The sequence below is a fragment of the Schistocerca americana genome, chromosome 2 (assembly GCF_021461395.2).
Source record: "Schistocerca americana isolate TAMUIC-IGC-003095 chromosome 2, iqSchAmer2.1, whole genome shotgun sequence".
NCBI lineage: Eukaryota > Metazoa > Arthropoda > Insecta > Orthoptera > Acrididae > Schistocerca > Schistocerca americana.
Genome location: NC_060120.1, coordinates 714,208,312 through 714,229,825, shown reverse-complemented (window position 1 = coordinate 714,229,825; position 21,514 = coordinate 714,208,312). Strand labels below are relative to the sequence as shown.

General features: G+C 40.5%; 1 protein-coding gene across 2 annotated transcripts in view; it reads right to left on the bottom strand.

Moving 5' to 3' along the window:
* Positions 1-837: 837 nt before the first annotated feature.
* Positions 838-21,514, bottom strand: part of LOC124594444 (SWI/SNF-related matrix-associated actin-dependent regulator of chromatin subfamily A-like protein 1) — a 147,174-nt gene continuing 126,497 nt past the window's right edge. For both annotated transcript variants that reach the window (XM_047132819.1, XM_047132820.1), the window contains 2 exons: positions 10,362-10,550; positions 838-1,056 (listed from right to left, as the gene is read on the bottom strand). In XM_047132819.1, the coding sequence (XP_046988775.1) occupies positions 931-1,056; positions 10,362-10,550 (315 nt within the window). In that variant the 3' untranslated portion in view covers positions 838-930. The remainder of the gene's footprint in view (positions 1,057-10,361; positions 10,551-21,514) is intronic.

The following is a 21,514-nucleotide window of genomic DNA, read 5'->3' as shown; positions in this document are numbered from 1 at the left end:
TTTCAAAAATGGATTATTTTTGTTGATATGTTATGTTGTAATGTACAAATTACTCATGGCACATATAACTAAAATAAACTACCACCCAAGTTAGAGATATAGTATAAATCTCCAACTTGACTGGTGCCAAATGTACTGCTCTCTTATACTGAAGACATGAATATAGCATGTGGGGTGCTGCACCACACACAGGTTTAAATTTCTGATGATAACATTAATCTGCGCCTGGCTGTGACACGGCACAAAAACCAGGAAGGATGCTGATAGAAGCTCAGTGATATAGTACCAAATTACAGATCCAAATGTCATGGGTTCAGTCCCCAGTCATCAATCCTTTCACTTCTGGCAGTGTTTGCTAATCTGAAAAATGCAAAGTTGTACCACAGTCCTGAGTCCATGTTAAATTGTAGGTCCCCTTATAATTGGCTGGGTGAGACAATTCGAATCTTCAAGGAAGGCAACAGCATACCACCTGAAACAGGACCATGCACTGCGGGATTCAAACCAGCTTTCAGGTTAATGAGAGCTTCCCTTCTCTGCCTCCTAACCCTCAGTCAATCAATTTAACATTAAGCCCCACAAAGTGGGTCACTGGTCAGATTTCGTGGTGTAAATAGCAACTACTGTTTTCAATACTCCTGTTTATGTCACACATACTATCAGTATATGGGAAAATAAGTTTCTACACACCTTAAGCAAATAAAACCTGCAGCTTGAAAATAAATCAGCTCTTTAACAGTTCCGCAGCAGTATCACAGAGAGGTTTTTAAGTTTATCACATGGCTAAACATGAATGTTCACGTAAATGCCAAAATTTTGTACATAAAGATGAAATTATTTACATGTAAATTAAATGATATATTTTTAAAAAGAATTTCATATAAAAATACATTTGCATGCATTAATCAAGTCACATCTTTATTACTCCTTTCAAACTGTAGCACCACAACAAATATCCTCTTTGAACTCGATTTCCTCCACAACATCTGCAAGAAGGTTGTCGCTGCTGTCATTCAGTTCATCAAAGAAATCCTCCAAGGTACTTTGTGTTTTATCCTATTAACAAACAAGAAAGCTTTTTGAGTTTTCATTTCTTTAAGAGACAAATTCAATAAAAAATCTCGGAAATTTTAAGTAAACATCAAAACAGAGAGAGACAGACACATCACAATAGTGAAACCCAATTCAGAATCTTATCATAAGGCATTCTGTGCCTATATTACAGGCTCCGCACACCTAGGTGATAGAAGTCATGGGATAGTGATATGCACATAACAGATGGTGGTAGTATTGTGTACACAAGATATAAAAGGGCAGTGCATTGGCATAGCTGTCATCTGTTCTCAGATGATTCACGTTAAAATGTTTCCGATGTGATTATTGCCACATAATGGGAATCAACAGACTCTGAACATGGAATGGTAGCTGGAGATGGATGTGTGGGACATTCCATTTTGTAAATCATTACAGAATTCAGTATTCTGAGATCCACAGTGTCATGAGTGTGCTGGGAATACCAAATTTCAGGCACTACCTGCCACCATGGACAACACAGTGGCCGACAGCCTTCACTTAACAACTGAGAGCAGCAGTGTTTGTGTAGAGTTCTCAGTGCTAACAGACAAGCAATATTGTGTGAAATAACCACAGAAATCAATGTGGAACATACAATGAAAGTATCCATTAGGAGAGTGTGACAAAATTTGGCATTAATGGGCTATGGCACCAGATGACCAAAGTGAGTGCCTTTGCACGACATTGCCTGCAGCGCTCGTAACCATATCGGTTGGATCCTACATGACTGGAAAGCTGTAGATTGGTCAGATGAGTCCCAATTTCAGTTGGTAGAGCTGATGGCAGGGTTTGAGAGTGGTGCAGGCCCCAAGAAGCCATGGGCCCAAGCTGTCAACAAAGCACTGTGCAAGCTGTGTGGGCTGTGTTCACATGGAATGGACTGAGCCCTCTGGTCCAGCTGAACCGATCACTGACTGGAAATGGTTATGTTTGGCTAGTCTCAGACCATCTGCAGCCATTCATGGACATAATGTTCCCAAACAATGATGGAGTTTTTGTGGTTGACAATGTGCCATGTAAGTGGCCCACAACTATTTGTGACTGGTTTTTGAAGAGCATTCTGGGCAATTCGAGCAAATCGTTTGGCCATCCAAATCATCTGACAGCATCCCACTAAATATTTATGGGGCATAATCAAGAGGTCAGTTTGTGCACAAAATCCTGCACTGGCAACACTTTAGCAATTGAGGAGTGTTTCTTCAAAACTTGATATATGCAACAGATACAGTTTTTCATAACATGTGTTTGTGTGTTTTCACCCGCGACAGATATATTTGAGCATTTGAATTTTTACATTACCACTAGATCTTACTGACATTAATACAGCATTGTAATGAAGTATATTAAAATTTAATTTTTATAACAGTATATTATGGAGTAATTTTTCCAGGTGTTTCCCCCCCCCCCCCCCCCCCAAAACTTAATAATTGCTTATAATTATTGCTGGTATCAGTTTCGTTGCCTTCTGTAATTCAGTGTATTTTTTTCTCACGGGTAATATTTTTATGTGCTGTAGTGTTTATTATATGTCTACATAGTTGTAAAATGCATATTCTTGCATATATTATTACATACAGCAGTTTTTTAATTTACAGTTTCTGGCTTAGTTGAAATCACAAACAATAACAGTACAAATATAGTGGCATAATATGATAATAGCGGTGATAACTATTTTAACATAATTGTTATCTTCTACCATTATTATCAATACTACATGAAGTACGAAATGAATACCACACAAAGTATTGTGTGTTACAATCACATTGTTATTGTCAAGTTTTTCCAGTTACACTGACACATTATTTGTCTAGAACATCTTTGTAAAACTTTGTATCCTCTGAAATTTCAAAATATTTTAGCAGGGCAGAAACATCCTCCTTCTTTCCTTTGCTTATCGTATTTTGTTTTGCTAAAAAGCTGGATGTTAGTACTGTTGGATGGAATGGTTTCTTCCATCTCAGGGTGTCAACTTGTATTGGATCTCCAGTGTACGTATGACTTACTCGCACATTAATTATCTTCTTTGCTTTCTTGTGTGAGATGACACACTGACTGTACATTTTGAATGATAGCTTGGATGTTAGTACTTCCTCTCCACTACCTTTTAGATTTTTAACACTCCAGTCTGTGTTTAGAACTCTGAGAGTACCAAGCGCTTCTAAAATATCATGATATTCTTTAGGACACAAGATGCTTTTTGTTCTTCTGCAAGACTTCTCAATTCTACCATACACTTTGTCTGGAATCACATAGCTATGGCTACGAACAGGAATGAAGTGACAAATATTATTGAATGGGAGATAGAAAACAATCAAATGATGGCATCAATGCAGCCAAAGCAACTTGAGTGCAGAAGATTCTGTCTCCAACCAGGTGTAGAAAATGATGCTTTTCCTTTTTTTTCCCTTGGTATGGGTCATAATGCCTGCCCAGTTGGCCGTGCGGTTTAACACACAGCTTTCCGGGCGCAAAGGAGCGCCGGTCCCCGGCATGAATCCGCCCGGCGGATTTATGTCAAGGTCTGGTGAGCCGGCCAGTCTGTGGATGGTTTTTAGGCGGTTTTCCATCTGCCTCGGCGAATGCAGGCTGGTTCCCCTTATTCCGCCTCAGCTACACTACGTCAGCGATTGCTGCGCAAACGAGTTCTCCATGTACGCGTACACCACCATTACTCTACCACACAAACATAGGGGTTAACTCTTCTGGTGTGAAACGTTCCCTGGGGGGGGGGGGGGGGGGGGGGGGGTCCACCGGGTGCTGAACCGCACAATAGCCCTGGGTTCTGTGTGGGGCGGCGGAGGGGTGAAGGGGACTGCGGTAGTCGTCGTGGGGCTGTGGACCACTGCAGCTGTGGTGGGGACGGAGCCTCTCCATCGTTTCTATGTCCCCGGTTAACATAACATGGGTCATAATGCACAGATTGTATAAGCATACTTGTCTAGCATAGGAAACCTCACTGACCGATAGTTTTGCAACAGGCTGGTTTCGTTGCATGTCAAAGCAAATCTTAATGACAGTAGGATTATCTTCCTTCATTATATCATAAAACCATTTTGCATGAATTTATGTAATCTGTGTCTCGTTCGTAGTTCATTTTCCTTCTTCTTCTTCTTCTTCTTCTTCTTCATCCTTAATGGCAGTAGTTACCTCCTTATGATCCTTTCTTGTTCTGTCGCCTCTTCTCCTTTCCCTTGGCAACCTTCCTCCTTCACAGAACCTGCAAGTGGATAGGTTAACCTGTCCTTCAACATGCCAGATACTCCTTGGCAGCACGAACAGGTCTCACCACTCCTTTTTCTAGTGGTATACTTCACTCTCACTGTTTTCTTCCTTTTTTCATTCTGGGTGTCCACTACTCTGCACTGAAGTGAAGAAATATTAAGAAATTTTAACAGAAACTTATCTTGATCCATTTTATTTAATGATGTTATGTGATGATGAAAGTGGGAAATATCTTCATAGCAGAGTTCAGCAGCTTTGCATTCTTTCATTCCTGTAGCTTTTGAAGGCGAAACCTCAAGTCCATGATTGCATTTAATGATAGATTTCTTTTTAAACTTTTTGCTTTGCGTAGCAGGTCAATGTAAGCTCTTCATGAATCAGGATTTTCTCCCACCACAACATTCTTTGACCTGTATGCCATTTTTATAATCACAAGAACCATCATCCATTCTGTTTCCGCTTGCAATACTTCTTTGTAGACATACACAAGAGTGTCAAGTGAATACTTATCTAAAAGTAACCTGCAGGTGTTTTCATGACAATGAAATCTGGTTGCAACACTATTCCCACCAATATATATTGTTACAACAATGAGTAATATCACTTGAAGCAACCAGTATACTCCATTATTGTTAACTGCTTGCAGCAGAAAGAGACCCAAGACATGAGAGAGTGATTATATTGCATTTGTCAACTTTTTTATAATTGTAGGAATGCATTTATTGTGTTTTTCTAAAACCTTGTGATTTGGAGTGTTCATATACACAGCAGTATAGTCGACTTTTGCTAAAACTTGGTCCAGGGGTTTATGTGAAAGGTCAACATTTTGCCATTAACACACCTAACTCAATTTTTTTGTTGTTGTTGTCGTCGTCGTCGTCGTCGTCGTCGTCTTCAGTCCTGAGACTGGTTTGATGCAGCTCTCCATGCTACTCTATCCTGTGCAAGCTTCTTCATATCCCAGTACCTACTGGAACCTACATCTTTCTGAATCTGCTTGGTGTATTCATCTCTTGGTCTCCCTCTACGATTTTTACCCTCCACACTGCCCTCCAATACTAAATTGGTGATCCCTTGATGCCTCAGAACATGTCCTACCAACCGATCCCTTCTTCTAGTCAAGTTGTGTCACAAATTTCTCTTCTTCCCAATCCTATTCAACACCTCCTCATTAGTTATGTGATCTACTCATCTAATCTTCAGCATTCTTCTGTAGCACCACATTTTGAAAGCTTCTATTCTCTTCTTGTCTAAACTATTTATCATCCATGTTGCACTTCCATACATGGCTACACTCCATACAAATACTTTCAGAAATGATTTCCTAACACTTAAATCTATACTCGATGTTAACAAATTTCTCTTCTTCAGAAACGCTTTCCTTGCCATTGCCAGTCTACATTTTATATCCTCTCTACTTCGACCATCATCAGTTATTTTGCTCCCCAAATAGCAAAACTCCTTTACTAATTTAAGTGTCTCATTTCCTAATCTGATACCCTCAACATCACCCGACTTAATTCAACTACATTCCATTATCCTCGTTTTGCTTTTGTTGGTGTTCATCTTATACCCTCCTTTCAAGACACTGTCCATTCCGTTCAACTGCTCTTCCAAGTCCTTTGCTGTCTCTGACAGAATTACAATGTCATCTGCGAACCTCAAAGTTTTTATTTCTTCTCCATGGATTTTAATACCTACACTGAATTTTTCTTTTGTTTCCATAACTGCTTGCTCAATATACAGATTGAATAACATCGGGGAGAGGTTACAACCCTGCCTCACTCCCTTCCCAACCACTGCTTCCCTTTCATGCCCCTCAACTCTTATAACTGCCATTTGGTTTCTATACAAATTGTAAATAGCCTTTCGCTCCCTATATTTTACCCCTGCCACCTTTAGAATTTGAAAGAGAGTATTCCAGTCAACATTGTCAAAAGCTTTCTCTAAGTCTACAAATGCTAGAAACGTAGGTTTGTCTTTCCTTAATCTAGCTTCTAAGATAAGCCGTAGGGTAGGCATTGCCTCACGTGTTCCAATATTTCTACGGAATCCAAATTTATCTTCCCCAAGGTCGGCTTCTACTAGTTCTTCCATTCGTCTGTAAAGAATTCGTGTTAGTATTTTGCAGCCGTGACTTATTAAACTGATAGTTCGGTAATTTTCACATCTGTCAACACCTGCTTTCTTTGGGATTGGGATTATTATATTCTTCTTGAAGTCCGAGCGTATTTCGCCTGTCTCATACATCTTGCTCACCAGATGGTAGAGTTTTGTCAGGATTGGCTCTCCCAAGGCCGTCAGTAGTTCTAATGGAATGTTGTCTACTCCAGGGGCCTTGTTTCGACTCAGGTCTTTCAGTGCTCTGTCAAACTCTTCACGCAGTATCGTATCTCCCATTTCATCTTCATCTACATCCTCTTCCATTTTCATAATATTGTCCTCAAGTACATCGCCCTTGTATAGACCCTCTATATACTCCTTCCACCTTTCTGCTTTCCATTCTTTGCTTAGAACTGGGTTTCCATCTGAGCTCTTGATATTCATACAAGTGGTTCTCTTTTCTCCAAAGGTCTCCTTAATTTTCCTGTAGGCAGTATCTATCTTACCCCTCTACATCCTTACATTTATCCTCTAGCCATCCCTGCTTAGCCATTTTCCACTTCCTGTCGATCTTATTTTTGAGACGTTTGTATTCCTTTTTGCCTGCTTCATTTACTGCATTTTTATATTTTCTCCTTTCATCAATTAAATTTAATATTTCTTCTGTTACCCAAGGATTTCTACTAGCCCTCGTCTTTTTACCTAATTGATCCTCTGCTGCCTTCACTACTTCATCCCTCAAAGCTACCCATTCGTCTTCTACTGTATTTCATTCCCTCATTCCTGCCATTTGTTCCCTTACGCTCTCCCTGAAACTATGTACAACCTCTGGTTTAGTCAGTTTATCCAGGTCCCATCTCCATAAATTCCCAAACCATAATGAAGAAAATGAACATGAATTATAATCACTGGTACAGGATTTATAATTAACTTTGCCAAAAAGCGAATTGTCATTTTCTTTACTTCAACAAATAAGATAATAATAAATCCCCAATGAAGATAATTGATAATAAAGAAAATGTTGGTCTCTCCAATGAAATTCTGCCCTCAGCAAATATTGAAATTTTCTAAAGATTTGTCCTACCTGCTATCTCACGTCTGCCAGTCTCTCTCTCTCTCTCTCTCTCTCTCTCTCTCTCTCTCTCTCTCTCTCTCTCTCTGTGTGTGTGTGTGTGTGTGTGTGTGTGTGTGTGTGTTGGGCAGGGGGGGGGGGGGGTTACACACATGCCATTCTTTTCAAGTTCAACAATATGTTTTTAACTTCAGCAAAATCTCACAGAACTTTTACAGTTCCCACATTATGAAGGGTAGTTAGGAGATAACAAGCCATGAACTATGTGCATGCACCTGACCTACTGTGTGGCTCAACACAGATGTTCGCAAAGCGGCTTCAATTTCCTCTTGCTTCTCACCTCAATGGACATGCTTCACTTGAAATATACAAGAGGTATTTACTTCAGAACACTAATCTGCCAAAAGACTGTCCTAATTTAAGCTCCCAGATGGACACAGTACATTTCTGTGCTACTTATGGTTTTGGTAGTTTATGGTTTATGAGGAGGTATTGAATAGGATTGGGGAGAAGAGAAGTTTGTGGCACAACTTGACTAGAAGAAGGGATCGGTTGGTAGGACATGTTCTGAGGCATTAAGGGATCACCAATTTAGTATTGGAGGGCAGCGTGGAGGGTAAAAATCGTAGAGGGAGCCCAAGAGATGAATACACTAAGCAGATTCAGAAGGATGTACATTGCAGTAGGTACTGGGAGATGAAAAAGCTTGCACAGGATAGAGTAGCATGGAGAGCTGCATCAAACCAGTCTCAGGACTGAAGACCACAACAACAACAACAACAAACATGGTTTATGAACTTTAATCAGTAATAGTAGGTTTTTGATTAAGATCATATTCCACTGACCATGTGATTTTTTTCTCAGTAAGATGGCCTGAATGACTATTCATACTCTTTTTCAACTTCATTTAAATCTTGGAGGGAAAGAACTTACATATGGGAGAAAAAGAAACAATGTGTCCACCCTTTGCGGTCACAATTTGAATGTCATCCACGTAGTGCAAAAAAACAAGCATGTTTTACAATTTGGAAATTGTAAGAATTTTATTCAAATTCTTCCATAAGATGTTAACTGTTACACTGAACGAATGTCTGAGATTACTGAAAATTATTTATAACAATGTCATTTACAAACTGGGCACTCTGTCAGAATTTTCCAAGAAGTGCAATGATTTAAAAATCACAAGATATCCACAATGCTGAGAAGTTCTCATAGTTACAGATATGGTTCTTTTTGGGGCTACTGAAATACACAAAAAACATACCTACTGAAGTACACAAGAAAGGGATTTACAGAAATTACATGTTGATGTCCCTTTGTATTGTCAAAGCTCACAAATTCATTGCAGAGCAAATGTCTGCTGGAACAGATTTGCATGATCCACAATGCCCAACAGTTTGAACAGCACACACAAAGAATCCATGATTAAATTAGACGTTACAAAGGCTCAACGAAAAGCAACAGTCTTGTTTACACACTCAAATCATTTTCCCACATATAGATTTGTGAACAATAAAGTCTATTACATTCAAAACGTGCATTAGTATTTCTGTGGTTTACTGATTTTGACTGGGCAGTCATTTGCAACAGATTGTGGGCTGGGTATTGGCCTAAGACTATGTCCTACATACAAGGAACCAACAAGTCTACACATAAAAGTCTCACTTGCGTGACGTCTAGTGATAGGGGACAGTATCTAACATATTAAGGTACACATGTTAAGGCCACCACTCATTACATGGGCTACTGCAAATGACTATGCAGTCAAAAGTGAAAAAGCCCAAAAAAATTTTGTTAGTCTTGATTGTAAAAACTTTTTTTGTTACTTAAGTGTACTCACCATACATCTACATCAAGTATAAAAAATGTGAACATAACACGTTCATCCAATTTCAAGCAGATTTTTTGCTTCAATTGAAAGCAGCATGATGTTTATACTACATACACGGTTCAACAAGTTTACCACGTTTAAGGCTGTGAGACACTACTTTTTCCCCTTACATGATATTATTTTCCTTCAGTTTTTTACATTTTTCAACTTACTCACAAGCACCTGTCAGTTCTTATTCATGTAGAAAACACTCTTTGAATTGAATCTTAAACAAGGCAGAGAGCTTTTACCACACTTCACAGTAGCAGTAATATTGTCAACCCTTATTAACTTCTTGTTTATGCCTATATTCCACTGGAACTGTAAGGAATTTTTGCTTTTGCTCTAACCGTGAGGAAGCTATCAGGTGATGTAGTATACCATGGCACTAAAACTTTAAAACATATTTTGGCAACTGGCATACAGGTTCATCAGGTTGTCAGTTCTCCTTAACAACAATTTGTCTCTTAACACATTGTAGCTTTGGAAGTGACTATCTTTTTTTTTTTTTTTTTTTTTTTTTTCCATGTCCAGTCAACACAATGAAGACCTGGAACTTTCATAATATACAACACCTCACTGTTGTACCAAATGGGAACTACACAAGTATGGACAGTGTATATGGTATTGTGGAATTAGCAGTAGTAAAATGTTATCAGCTCGTGGGCTGTCAATGATTATCACTTAACTCACACTAGGGACAGACAGCAGTAATGTGCCAACAGTTATTATTGGGTCAATGTAATGTGACTTCAAGTTTTGGAAAGATTCTCAAGCAATATCATTATCTTCACATTACTAAATTGCAACTTAATTATTTAAGAATCAAAAAGTTGGAGTAGTGGACATGCCCCTGCATCCTACGTTCTTTGACTTGTGTTAAACTGGCATTCATATTCATATACATATATTAGCTGTTACGTGTCACTTGTAGATAGAACATGTTAGTTGGTTTAAAAACACACAAAAAGTTCTATGTGCAAAAGTTAGGAATTGAAAAATGTAATGTTTCATTATTACCTTCACAACAGCTGTGTCAGACTGCATGAAGCTGTCTTTACTTAAGCCAGCTTTATGGAGAACATCCAGTTTATTTTGGATCATAGGCCATAGATGATCATCTGCTGTCCCTTTAGCAATGAGGTACTGTACCAAAACACTGTCTCTCTGGCCAATTCTGTGAGCACGATCTTCAGCCTGAATTAAAATCTAGAAAGCAAAAACCAGAAAACTTTAACTCTCTGCTACACTCCAAAAACTGAAACTTCACACATTCTGTAATAAATACTCATTATACTGTAGTTTTTAGTCATGAAGTACATTAAAAAACATCAAAAATAATCAATTATTGATAATATAATGTAAATGGACAGATAAAAAAATCTACTCACAAAGCGGCAGCAGGCGAACACACACACGAAAGGATTTAACTTTTACAACCTTTGGAGCCAGTGGCTCCTCTTTCTGATGGAAGAGTTGAAGGGGAAGGAAGAGGGGTGAAGGAAAGGGACTGGAGAGGTTTACGGAAAGGGGTACAATTTAGAAAAGTCGCGCACAGCCCTGGGCAAGGGAGACTTACTGAACGGAATGAGAAGGAAAGACTGATTAGAATTTTAATTTTAGTACATCTGTACCAGTACAAGTGTTAGCATGCACCTGTTCACATTAAATAAGTATAAAACAGTGATAATCTTTTTGCTTCAAGAACAACAAAGCTACTAACTATGGTGTTGTATTAAACAACATTAAATATTTTACAAAGTGCAGTACACAAAGTGTTTGCTAACTTCGTATTTGTATATGAAGTGCAGGTTAAGCTGATCTCAATTTCTACTAAATCAAATATCAGAAACATTATTTGTTCAAATATTTAGAAATATAACATTTAGCTAACTCATTAGCATTTGTGTATGACATGCACAAGTTTTTTCTGTGAAATAAGAAACAAAAGTTAGTTTTTTATTAAATAAATAATAAAATTCACATAATCACAATTTTTATTGAGTAACTACAGCCAAAAATCAGTGTAGATAAAAGAACACACATAAAAATATAAAAGTAACAAACAAATAAAGATCACAATAGATAAGTTTTGAAAGAGCCACAGAACAGCAGGAAATAGTTAACAGTCTGAAGGCAGCCTGCACTTTTTTCATTTGTATGCTATCAAGCAATCATCTGGGATGGAAATTGGATAGCCCTTCACACTGTATAAGTCCTGCTTATCACTCCAAAATTATGGAGAAGGAGCACTTGATCTTAAAACTCAAAGCTGATGTGGCAGTTGAACAAACAGAACTGGATATGTAAAGAGCTGTAGTTAGCAACAACATGATTAACGATACATTAGATAACTGGAACATGCAAAATGATGTAAGAGTCTCGAAGTAGTCTGCTAGCTTTAGCCTAGACATCTCCAACAGGAGACAATGGAGAAAATTGCGCAGACAACCCAAGGAGTTCAGGAACACTTCAAGAAGACATGGAAAAAGTGCTACACAAGGTTAATAATAATCACAGAGTTAAACAGACTCAGATATACTTCTGCTAGGAAGTGACCATGAAAGAAGAGTTTCCAGATTAATACAGTTCTCCCTGGGTTCATAAGACCACGTAACTAATATTTTTAATCTGTGATCTAGGTTCTGGAGTAAGACAATAGTAAGGAAAATCTAGTAGTAATTATTGGGGGTAGCAGGGACAGTTTGGACTGCAGCTTCAAGTACGCAACTGGAGAAATCAGGCACATCACTGAGATTGCTCACAAAATATGAAGACTGTGTCATTCACTGAGCAATATGACATGTTCTGGACAAGACTAGATTCCATTAAGAAATTTGTGCACAATGACCACACAACAAGCACTGCAAACAAAGGAAGCTCCAGTGTAGGTCATACAAGCATTTCGATTTCAATCACAGTGGTCATTATCTTCGGTGCAAGACTAAATCCCATGGTATCATACATAATCATGCTCAAAATGTAACACACGGATGTTCATAGTAAGAAAACATTTCAACTACAGGTAAGATTTAAATACCCATGTCATTTAAATGAAATATTCATCAAATATATGCTAATTAACACACCTAACTGTCATTTTCAAAAAATACATGCCTTCTCATTTCTAATCACATATCACACACAAAAATTCAGTTTTCATTGCAAACATAAATTTTTAATTACCAATCTTTTGAGAAAGATTGTCAATCAAGATTGTTTCAATAAAAAAAATTAGAAATTAAACTTTTTCAACCTCTATGTATTTTACGCTTCACAGAAATGCTCATAGAATATGTACCCACCATATAGCAGAGATACTGAGCCGCAGATAGGCACAACAAAAAGACTGTCACTTTCGGCCAGTCAGGCCTTCATCAAAACTAGATCTCGATCTCTCTCTCTCTCTCTCCCTCCCTCTCTCTCTCTCTCTCTCTCTCTCTCTCTCTCTGTGTGTGTGTGTGTGTGTGTGTGTGTGAGAGAGAGAGAGAGAGAGGGAGAGAGAGACAGAGAGACAGAGAGAGAGACTGACGCAAACGTAACTCTCACACACACGACTACAGTCTCAGACAACTGTTGCCACACTCCAAGCAGCAGCACCAGTGCATGATGGGAGTGGCGACTGGGTGGGGGTAAGGAGGAGGCTGGAGCAGGGAGGGGGAAGGATAGTAGAGTTGGGGTGGTGGACAGTGAAGTGCTACAGCTTAGACGGAGGGCAGGGGAGAGGTGGGAGGGGGGGGGGGGGGAGCGTAGTGGAACAGGAGAGAAGTAAAAAGACTGGATCCAATGGTGGAATGAGTGCTGTGTAATGCTGGAATGGGAATAAGAACAGGGTTGGAAGGGTGAGGACAATGATTAATGAAGGTTGAGGCCAGGAGTTTTACGCGTATGTAGGATGTATTGCAGGGAAAGTTCCCACCTGCACAATTCAGAAAAGCTGGTGTTGGTGGGAAGGGTCCATATGGCACAGGCTGTGAAGTGGTCCTTGAAATGGAGGATGTCATGTTTGGCAGTGTGCTCAGCAACAGGGTGGTTCACTTGTTTTTTGGCCACAGTTTGCCAGTGGACATTCATGCGGGCAGGCAGCTTGTTGGTTGTCATGCCTACATAGAATGCAGCACAGTGGTTGCAACTTAGCTTGTACATCACATGACTGGTATCACAGGTAGCCCTGCCTTTGATGGGATAGGTGATGTTTGTGACTGGACCGCAGTAGGTGGTGGTGGGAGGATGTATGGGACAGGTCTTGCATCTAGGTCTATTACAGGGGTACGAGCCATGAGGTAAGGGGTTTGGAGCAGGGGTCGTGTAGGGATGGACGAGTATATTGTGTAGGTTCGGTGGACGGCAGAATGCCACTGTGGGAGGTTCAAATGGCTCTAAGCACTCTGGGACTTAACATCTGTCATCAGTACCCTAGACTTGAACTACTTAAACCTAACTAACCTAAGGACATCACACACATCCATGTCCGAGGCAGGATTTGAACCTGCGACTGTAGCAACAGCAGCGTGGTTCCAGACTGAAGCGCCTAGAACCGCTTGGCCACAGAGGCCGGCCACTGTGGGAGGGGTGGGAAGAATAGTGGGCAGGACATTTCTCATTTCAGAGCATGATGAGAGGTAGTCAAAACTCTGGCAGAGAATGTAATTCACTTGCTCCTGTCCTGGGTGGTAATGGGTTATGAGGGGAATGCTCCTCTGTGGCCGGATGGGTACTTTGGGAGGTGGTGGGAGACATGAAAGATAAGGCACAGATCTGTTTTTGTGCAAGGCTTCGGTGACACCTTTGGTATAATTCGAGAGGGACCGCTCGTCACTGCAGATGTGACAACCACGGCTAGGCTGTATGGAAGGGACTTCTTGATATGGAACTGATGGCAGATGTCGAAGTAGAGGTATTGGTGGTTGGTAGGTTTGATATGGACAGAGGTACTTATGTAACCATCTTTGAGGTGGAGGTCAACATTTAGGAAGGTGGCTTGTTGGATTGACTAGGACCAGGTGAAGCAAATGGGGGAGAAGTTGTTGAGGTTCTGGAGGAATGTGGATAGGGTTGTCCTCACCCTCGATCCAGAATTCACAAAAATGTCATTAATGAATCTGAACCTGGTGAGGCATTTAGGATTCTGGGTGTTTAGGAAGGATTCCACTAGATGGCCCATGAATAGGTTAGCACAGGATGGTGTCATGTGGGTGCCCATAGCTGTACCCCAGATTTGTTTGTAGGTAATGAAGGCATTACCTACAAACAAATCTGGGGTACGGCTTTGGGCACCTGCATGACACCATCCTCTGCCAACCTATTCATGGGCCATCTAGAGGAATCCTTCCTAAAGGCATTACCTACAAACAAATCTTGGGTGTCATAACAGGTGATGAATCTTATGTCAAAAGATTATGACCCTGAAACAAAGCAGCAATCATCACAATAGAAAATGCATCTTCTCCTACACTGAAAAAAGTTCTACAAGTTTGCAGCAACGTGAAGTCAATGCTGATCATTTCTTTCGACATTTGGGGGAATAGTGCACAAGGAGTTTGTTCCACTTGGCCAGATTGCCAATAGGCGTTTTGCTGTGAAGTTTTGGGGTGACTGAGGGAAAATGTTTGGTGCAAATGGTCAGAGTTATGGAAAAAGAAAGACTGGTTGGTGCACCATGACAACGCAACCGCACACCTCGCTCGTTGTGAGGGAATTCCTGGCCAAGATCAACATGGCTATGGTCCCCCACCCTCCCTACTCACCACACCTAGCCCCCTACGATTTCTATCTGTTCCCAAAGATAAAAATCACATTGAGAGGGCAAGAAACTCAACTGAAGACATCCAAGTGGAATCATAAGGGGTCCTGAATACCCTTCACACTGCAAACTTCCAGGAGTGCTTCCAAAAATGGGAACAATCCTGGGATCGTTGCATACATGCCCAAGGTGACTACTTTGAAGGTGACGGGAGACATTATGAAGGAAGCATAGTTTTCTAATTTTTACAATGAAATTCTCTGATAATCTGGCTAACACCTTGTATGCCCGTGCATAAGTCTATTACAGGTACCTAACAAACACCAAGCAAGAAACTGAAAATCCTCTGATATTCAAAAACAAAATAGTCCTACAATTTACGAGAATATTTGGATTTAGTGAAGTAAATTTCTCATAACTCTGATATGTAATACAAACGGATCTTGATTTTGTCAGTATACAGACAACTGAAAGTGGTCTGTGTAGTTACGTAAGTTCTTCAGAACTGCAGATGAGTAGCAAAAGAAAAGGATCAGAACCTATTTTTGAAGTAGCAGTTTTTCTCCTAATATACAAGGGTGAATCAAATGAAAACCTTAAATATTTTTTAAAATATTATTTATTGTGCAGAAGTGGTACTAAGCTGTATCACTTTTCAACATAATCTCCCCCACGCTCAATGCAAGTCCTCCAGCACTTGGAAAGTGCATAAATTCCTTTAGAAAAAAATTCTTTTAGTAGTCCACGCAACCACTCATGCACCACGTGGCATACCTCTTCATCAGAACAGAACTTCTTTCCTCCCATTGTGTCTTTGAGTGGTCCAAACATATGGAAATCACTTGGGGCAAGGTCTGGTGAGTATGGTGGATGAGGAAGACACTCAAAGTGCAGGTCTGTGATTGTTGCAACTGTTGTACAGGCAGTGTGGGGCCTTGCATTGTCATGTTGCAAAAGGACACATGACAGACATCCACATTGCTTTGATTTGATTGCAGGCCGCAGATGATTTTTTAGGAGACCTGTGTATGATGCACTGATGACAGTGGTCCCTATAAGCATGTAATGCTCCAAAATGACGCCTTTTTTTGTCCCAAAAGAAAGTCAGCATAACCTTCCCTGCTGATGGTTCTGTTCGAAACTTCTTTGGTTCTGGTGATGAGGAATGGCGCCATTGCTTGCTCGCTCTCTTCATTTCGAGTTGGTGGAAGTGAACCTCGGTTTCGTCCCCAGTAACGATTCTTGCAAGGAAGCCATCACCTTCTCGTTCAAAGTGCCGAAGAAGTTCTTCACAAGCATCAACAAGTCGTTCTCTCATTTCAGGAGTCAGCTGCTGTGGCACCCATCTTGCAAACACTTTGTGAAACTGAGCACATCATGCACAATGTGGTGTGCTGACTCATGACTAATCTATAAACATGCTGCAATGTCATTCAGTGTCACTCGGCAGTTTTCCTTCACTATGGCTTCAACTTCTGCAATGTTCTGTGGAGTCACAACTCGTTGTGCCTGACCTGGACGAGGAGCATCTTCCACTGAAGTCACACAAGTTCTGAACTTCCTACTCCATTCGTAGACTTGCTGTTGTGACAAACATGCATCACCGTGCTGAACCTTTATTTGTCGATGAATTTCAATAGGTTTCACACCTTCACTATGCAAAAACCAAATAACAGAACACTGTTCTTGCCTGGTGCAAGTCGCAAGTGGAACAGTCATCTTTATACTGATACTGCGACAGTATGTGTGCATCTGCACTATGCTGCCACCTACAGGCCATTCTGCCTGCTGTTTGTAGCACGCTTACCAACTTACAAGGTAACGGTGCAAAATTTTGATTTGTTATTACAAATTTAAGGTTTTCATTTGACTCACCTTCATACTTAAACACATATAAAGTAATTTAGAAGTAATTCACATAACTGTCATTAGGGACATAATGTATGAATGAGAAAATGTAATCTTCACTGTAGTGGAATTGTAATTATCACTACAGTGGAAATACAATGGAAGTTGACAGGATATGTTCCCAGGCAAGTAGATAGCAGATAGATTAACAAAGTTCTTTGCTGGTTTTCAAGAGGTGCAAAAAGGCCTTGATGATGACCAAATGTAAGACAGGTACACATCATCAGATGACATGGATGAGCAACATTAATACTTTTAGTGGAAGAGTTGCAACATAAGACAGTCATAACAGATGCTGAAAATTAATATCTTAAAATAAAATTTTTGTATCTTCTTAAGCAATGTGTAATTATTTTTGCTACTGGTGGCGACAGAAGCTACTGGCCATTACAGCCGTTAAATAAGAAGAAAAATTCTACAATACAAAATGTCAAAAATAATTAAAAATTTGCAGTTTCAAGTATTTATGGAACTCTTACACCATGACTCATATTCGTATGTCAAATTCGTGTGTGTGTGTGTGTGTGTGTTTCGTGCATTTGTAAAAAGTAAACAATTGTAATTAACTTTTTAAGGAGAGACTATTGTGATACAAAAACATGAGTATTTGTTAATTTTAAATATAACACTCATTCTACCATCCAAACTATGCCCCAGGGGCACTAGCGCCTGCGATTGCCCAAGGCCACTGCCCTGGGCAAATTCGTATATTGTTACAGTGGCCAAGCCATGTCGCTTAGCTGACCGTGCAGTACACACACAGCACCCCACCAGCCGCCGTATGTGCGCTTGATACGGAAGACAGACTGCCATGCCAGCAGCAGTCAAAAGCATTGATAGGCCACAAAGCCATTAGTCAACAGATGTAAGACTACAGTGGATTGAGAAAAATGGTCAACAGCAGCAGACAAAAGAAAAGAGGAGGAGTGGAGCGTCCGGACTATTTAAACCCGAATGGGAAATTAATTTCTTTTGTACTGCTGACAAAGATCAGTTCGAAAATTTGTCACAAGAGAAACACCAGTGTAAGCTTGAAGAACTGAAAGAAAATTTCGAGCAGCATTACAGTGAAGTCAGGCAGCAGCAGCCGGCCAAGACAGCCACAGCAACAGGGAAGTAACTGATTTTGTGACTTTTACGAGTTCCTAAGCAGGGGCAAATTTTGTAATATCATCTGTGTGCTTTAATTGTTTAGTTTCTTGAGTTTCTGCATGTTAATTTAATATCTAATAGCCACAGTTCTCACAGTTTCATTTGTGTTAGAAAGTAAACCGATTTTGTCACAGTTTCGATTCAGGGGTGAATCATTTAGTTTCACCTGAGTGCTTCGGTAGTTAGGTTTTTGAATCTCTGAGTATTAATGTAATTTATTAGACAAAGTTCCTGCATTTTCGTCAGTGTCTACAGTAGAGTTCTGCAGCATGTGTCGATAGTCCGTTTATCTGGGTAGTTAAGTTTTCCATGATCTTTAGTATGGGTAGGGATGGGGATTGCTGTGTACGGATGCGAGCCAAGTTGGTGACACTTTGCTTTCAGCTCCAGGCTGTGATGGCTTTGGTTACACAGCTTGAGGCTGCAGTGGATGGGCACCACTGTTGTGGGCCGGCTGTGGGTATCTAATGGACGTCCTGCACATCCGAGTCCTCTAATTGCCCCTCACAGTGGCCAGCCCAGTTACTGCTTGCACTGTGCTTGGCCCCTCACTGCAGTTGAGTGGGAGGTCGCCCTGGATTGTAGCAGGTGGTGAAAGATTTGCCAGGCAGCTGCACGTAAGGCCTGTCCAGTTTGTCTGACAAACAGATTACAGGTGCTGTCTGTGGCTGACACTGTCACTGAGACAGATGCCGTTGCCTGTCCTGTTTCAGAGGAAACCTCTCAGGTCTTAAGATCCGGACAATCACAGAGGGTGGGATTATTGGCAGTTGGTAGCTCCAATGCACAAGGCACATTATTGGACCCCTTTAGGACATGGCTGCCAAGAAGGGGAAAAAAACCATTGTGCCCTCCGTGTGCACACCGTGTGGAGTCATTCTAGACGTGGAACGGGTCCTCTCAGATGCCATGAAGAGCACAGGGTGCAGCCAACTGCAGATGGTGGCTCACATCAGTACCAATAATGTGTGTCACTTTGGGTCAGAAGAGATTCTCTCTGGTTTCGGGTGGCTAACAGAAATGGTAAAGGCTGTCAGTCTTGCTTGCGAGATGAAAGCAGAGTTGACCATTTGCAGCATAGTCGACAGGACCGATTGTGGATCTCTGGTACAGAACCGAGTGGAGGGTCTGAATCAGAGGCCCAGATGGTTCTATGACCATGTAGGCTGCAGATTCCTCGACTTGTGCCAAAAGGTGGTTGGGTTTAAGGTTTTACTGAATAGGTCTGGAGTCCACTAAATGCAGGAGGCAGCTACTCGGGTACCAGGGGCTGTGTGGCATGGACTGGGCAGTTTTTTAGGCTGGAGGGTCTTGGGAAAACACAAAAGAGCTTCAGGCACAAAGAATGTAGATACAGGAACCATTGGTATAGAGTTGTATATTGCCGTAGCTGTGTTGGGAAAGTACCAGATATAGCGTCCCCAGTGCCATATTACGAAAAGACAATATTTATAAAGAAGACATTCATAATTTGTAAGAGATTTTTTTTTTTCATGTAGCCATAAAATAATAATTTCTCTGTGTAGGTTTAGATTGCAAAGAAATAATTTATGACAGAATGATCTAAAGAGAAGCCCAGTTACACTCTTTTGTTAATTTTTTAGTCGACCTTACTTCTTCGCTTGTCTTGAATGTGTCTAGAGGGACATATTGCGTGTGCTGACGAATGTAAGCATATTTGTATGAGTTAAGCATATAATATACTGATTTAAATTTATTGTGCACTTTTAATTTGTAAGAGGTGATCCCGATTTCATGTCCGCCTTCCTTGAATTAACCTGCATTCAAGTAATTTACAGCTCAACAATCGCAGCGGCCGATGCAGCCAACGACGCCATTACGTGGCGATATTAACTTATGAAAAATTAGCGGAAGCGGAAAACTCGCCCGCTATTAGCATAATATTAATTTTTCTCCACAGCCGCACGAAGTTGCAGAAATACTTAGGTTTAAGATTCTTATTTTCAGTAGCATAGCCGAGACCCAGAGCCAGGACTCTGACTACAATACAATGGTTAACGGAGGTAAGAAAAATACTCTCGCGCGTGTGTGGGCCGCAATTGTAATTAATAACTAAAGATCTTTTGCTTTAACGTCAACTGACTAGCCGAGGAAATTTATATGAAAAGTTTATTACATTGTTCAACTTAAATATCATTTTTATGAAGGCCCACCACGTAAGTCGGCAACAATCAAAAAATAATAATAATAATAATAATAATAACATATATATTAAATTACGACGGCCGACGGACGCGAGATTGGCGCCCCACGTTGGGCGCCAATCTCGCGTCCGTCGGCCGTCGTAATTTAATGTATATATTATTATTGTTATTATTATTTTTTGATTGTTGCCGACTTACGTGGTGGGCCTTAATAAAAATGATATTTAAGTTGAACAATGTAATAAACTTTTCATATAAATTTCCTCGGCTAGTCAGTTGACGTTAAAGCAAAAGATCTTTAGTTATTAATTACAATTGCGGCCCACACACGCGCGAGAGTATTTTCTTACCTCCGTTAACCATTGTTTTGTAAAGTCGAGCCTGGCTCTGGAGAGCAAGTACGCAATGAGTGGGCAGACATGACATGGGGACTGACCTCAGATGAGACGGAAATACAATTGTATAGTCAAAAAATCTGAAGGCAAGTACGAGGCAAGTACGACTCTAAGTGGAAAAGGAAAAGAGACAAGTAGTGCGAGAGACTGGTAAAATCCAGCACAAGCCAAAATCCAGTTCAGACTGAATGAAATACATTAGTGTTTGTGAACTAATCGAAACAGTTACTTTAAGCAGTGTGAAATACTGTGAAGGTGAAACTGTGATATGGACAGTGAAGTGCTAGTATTGAACGTTCAACAGCGGTGAAGACGCCAAACGTCAATATTACGCACGAAAAACTGTGAAGTTACTATAAATGTGAACTGTTAACGTGAAGTGAACCCACAGTCAATATTTTTGGGACAGACTGTAGTTTCAGTGAGCACAATAATGCGAGATTGGAATGCGATGCGTGGACTGTTGCAAAACAGCGACCGCAGAAACGGCGAATGTTTGTGCTTAGCTCGTATTGGGACACTCACCAGTGCCTGCGAGTGCGGCGAAAACATAAATAATTTTATCAAGACAAAAACTGACGTGTAATGGAAACAGTATTGCATCAAAACTGCATTCACGGGAGAAGGTCCATGTCATGTTTTCTGCAAGACAGTGCTACCTTGACACTCGGAAACTGGCGAAAACTTAACAACAACTGCCGCACTAATAAATGCTCCTTTCCCACTAGCGTAACCATCTGAAGCGGGAAACAAATATTACGTTGGTTGTGTGTGTGTTTCATGTACTACATCGGAGATGCGTAGCAGAGC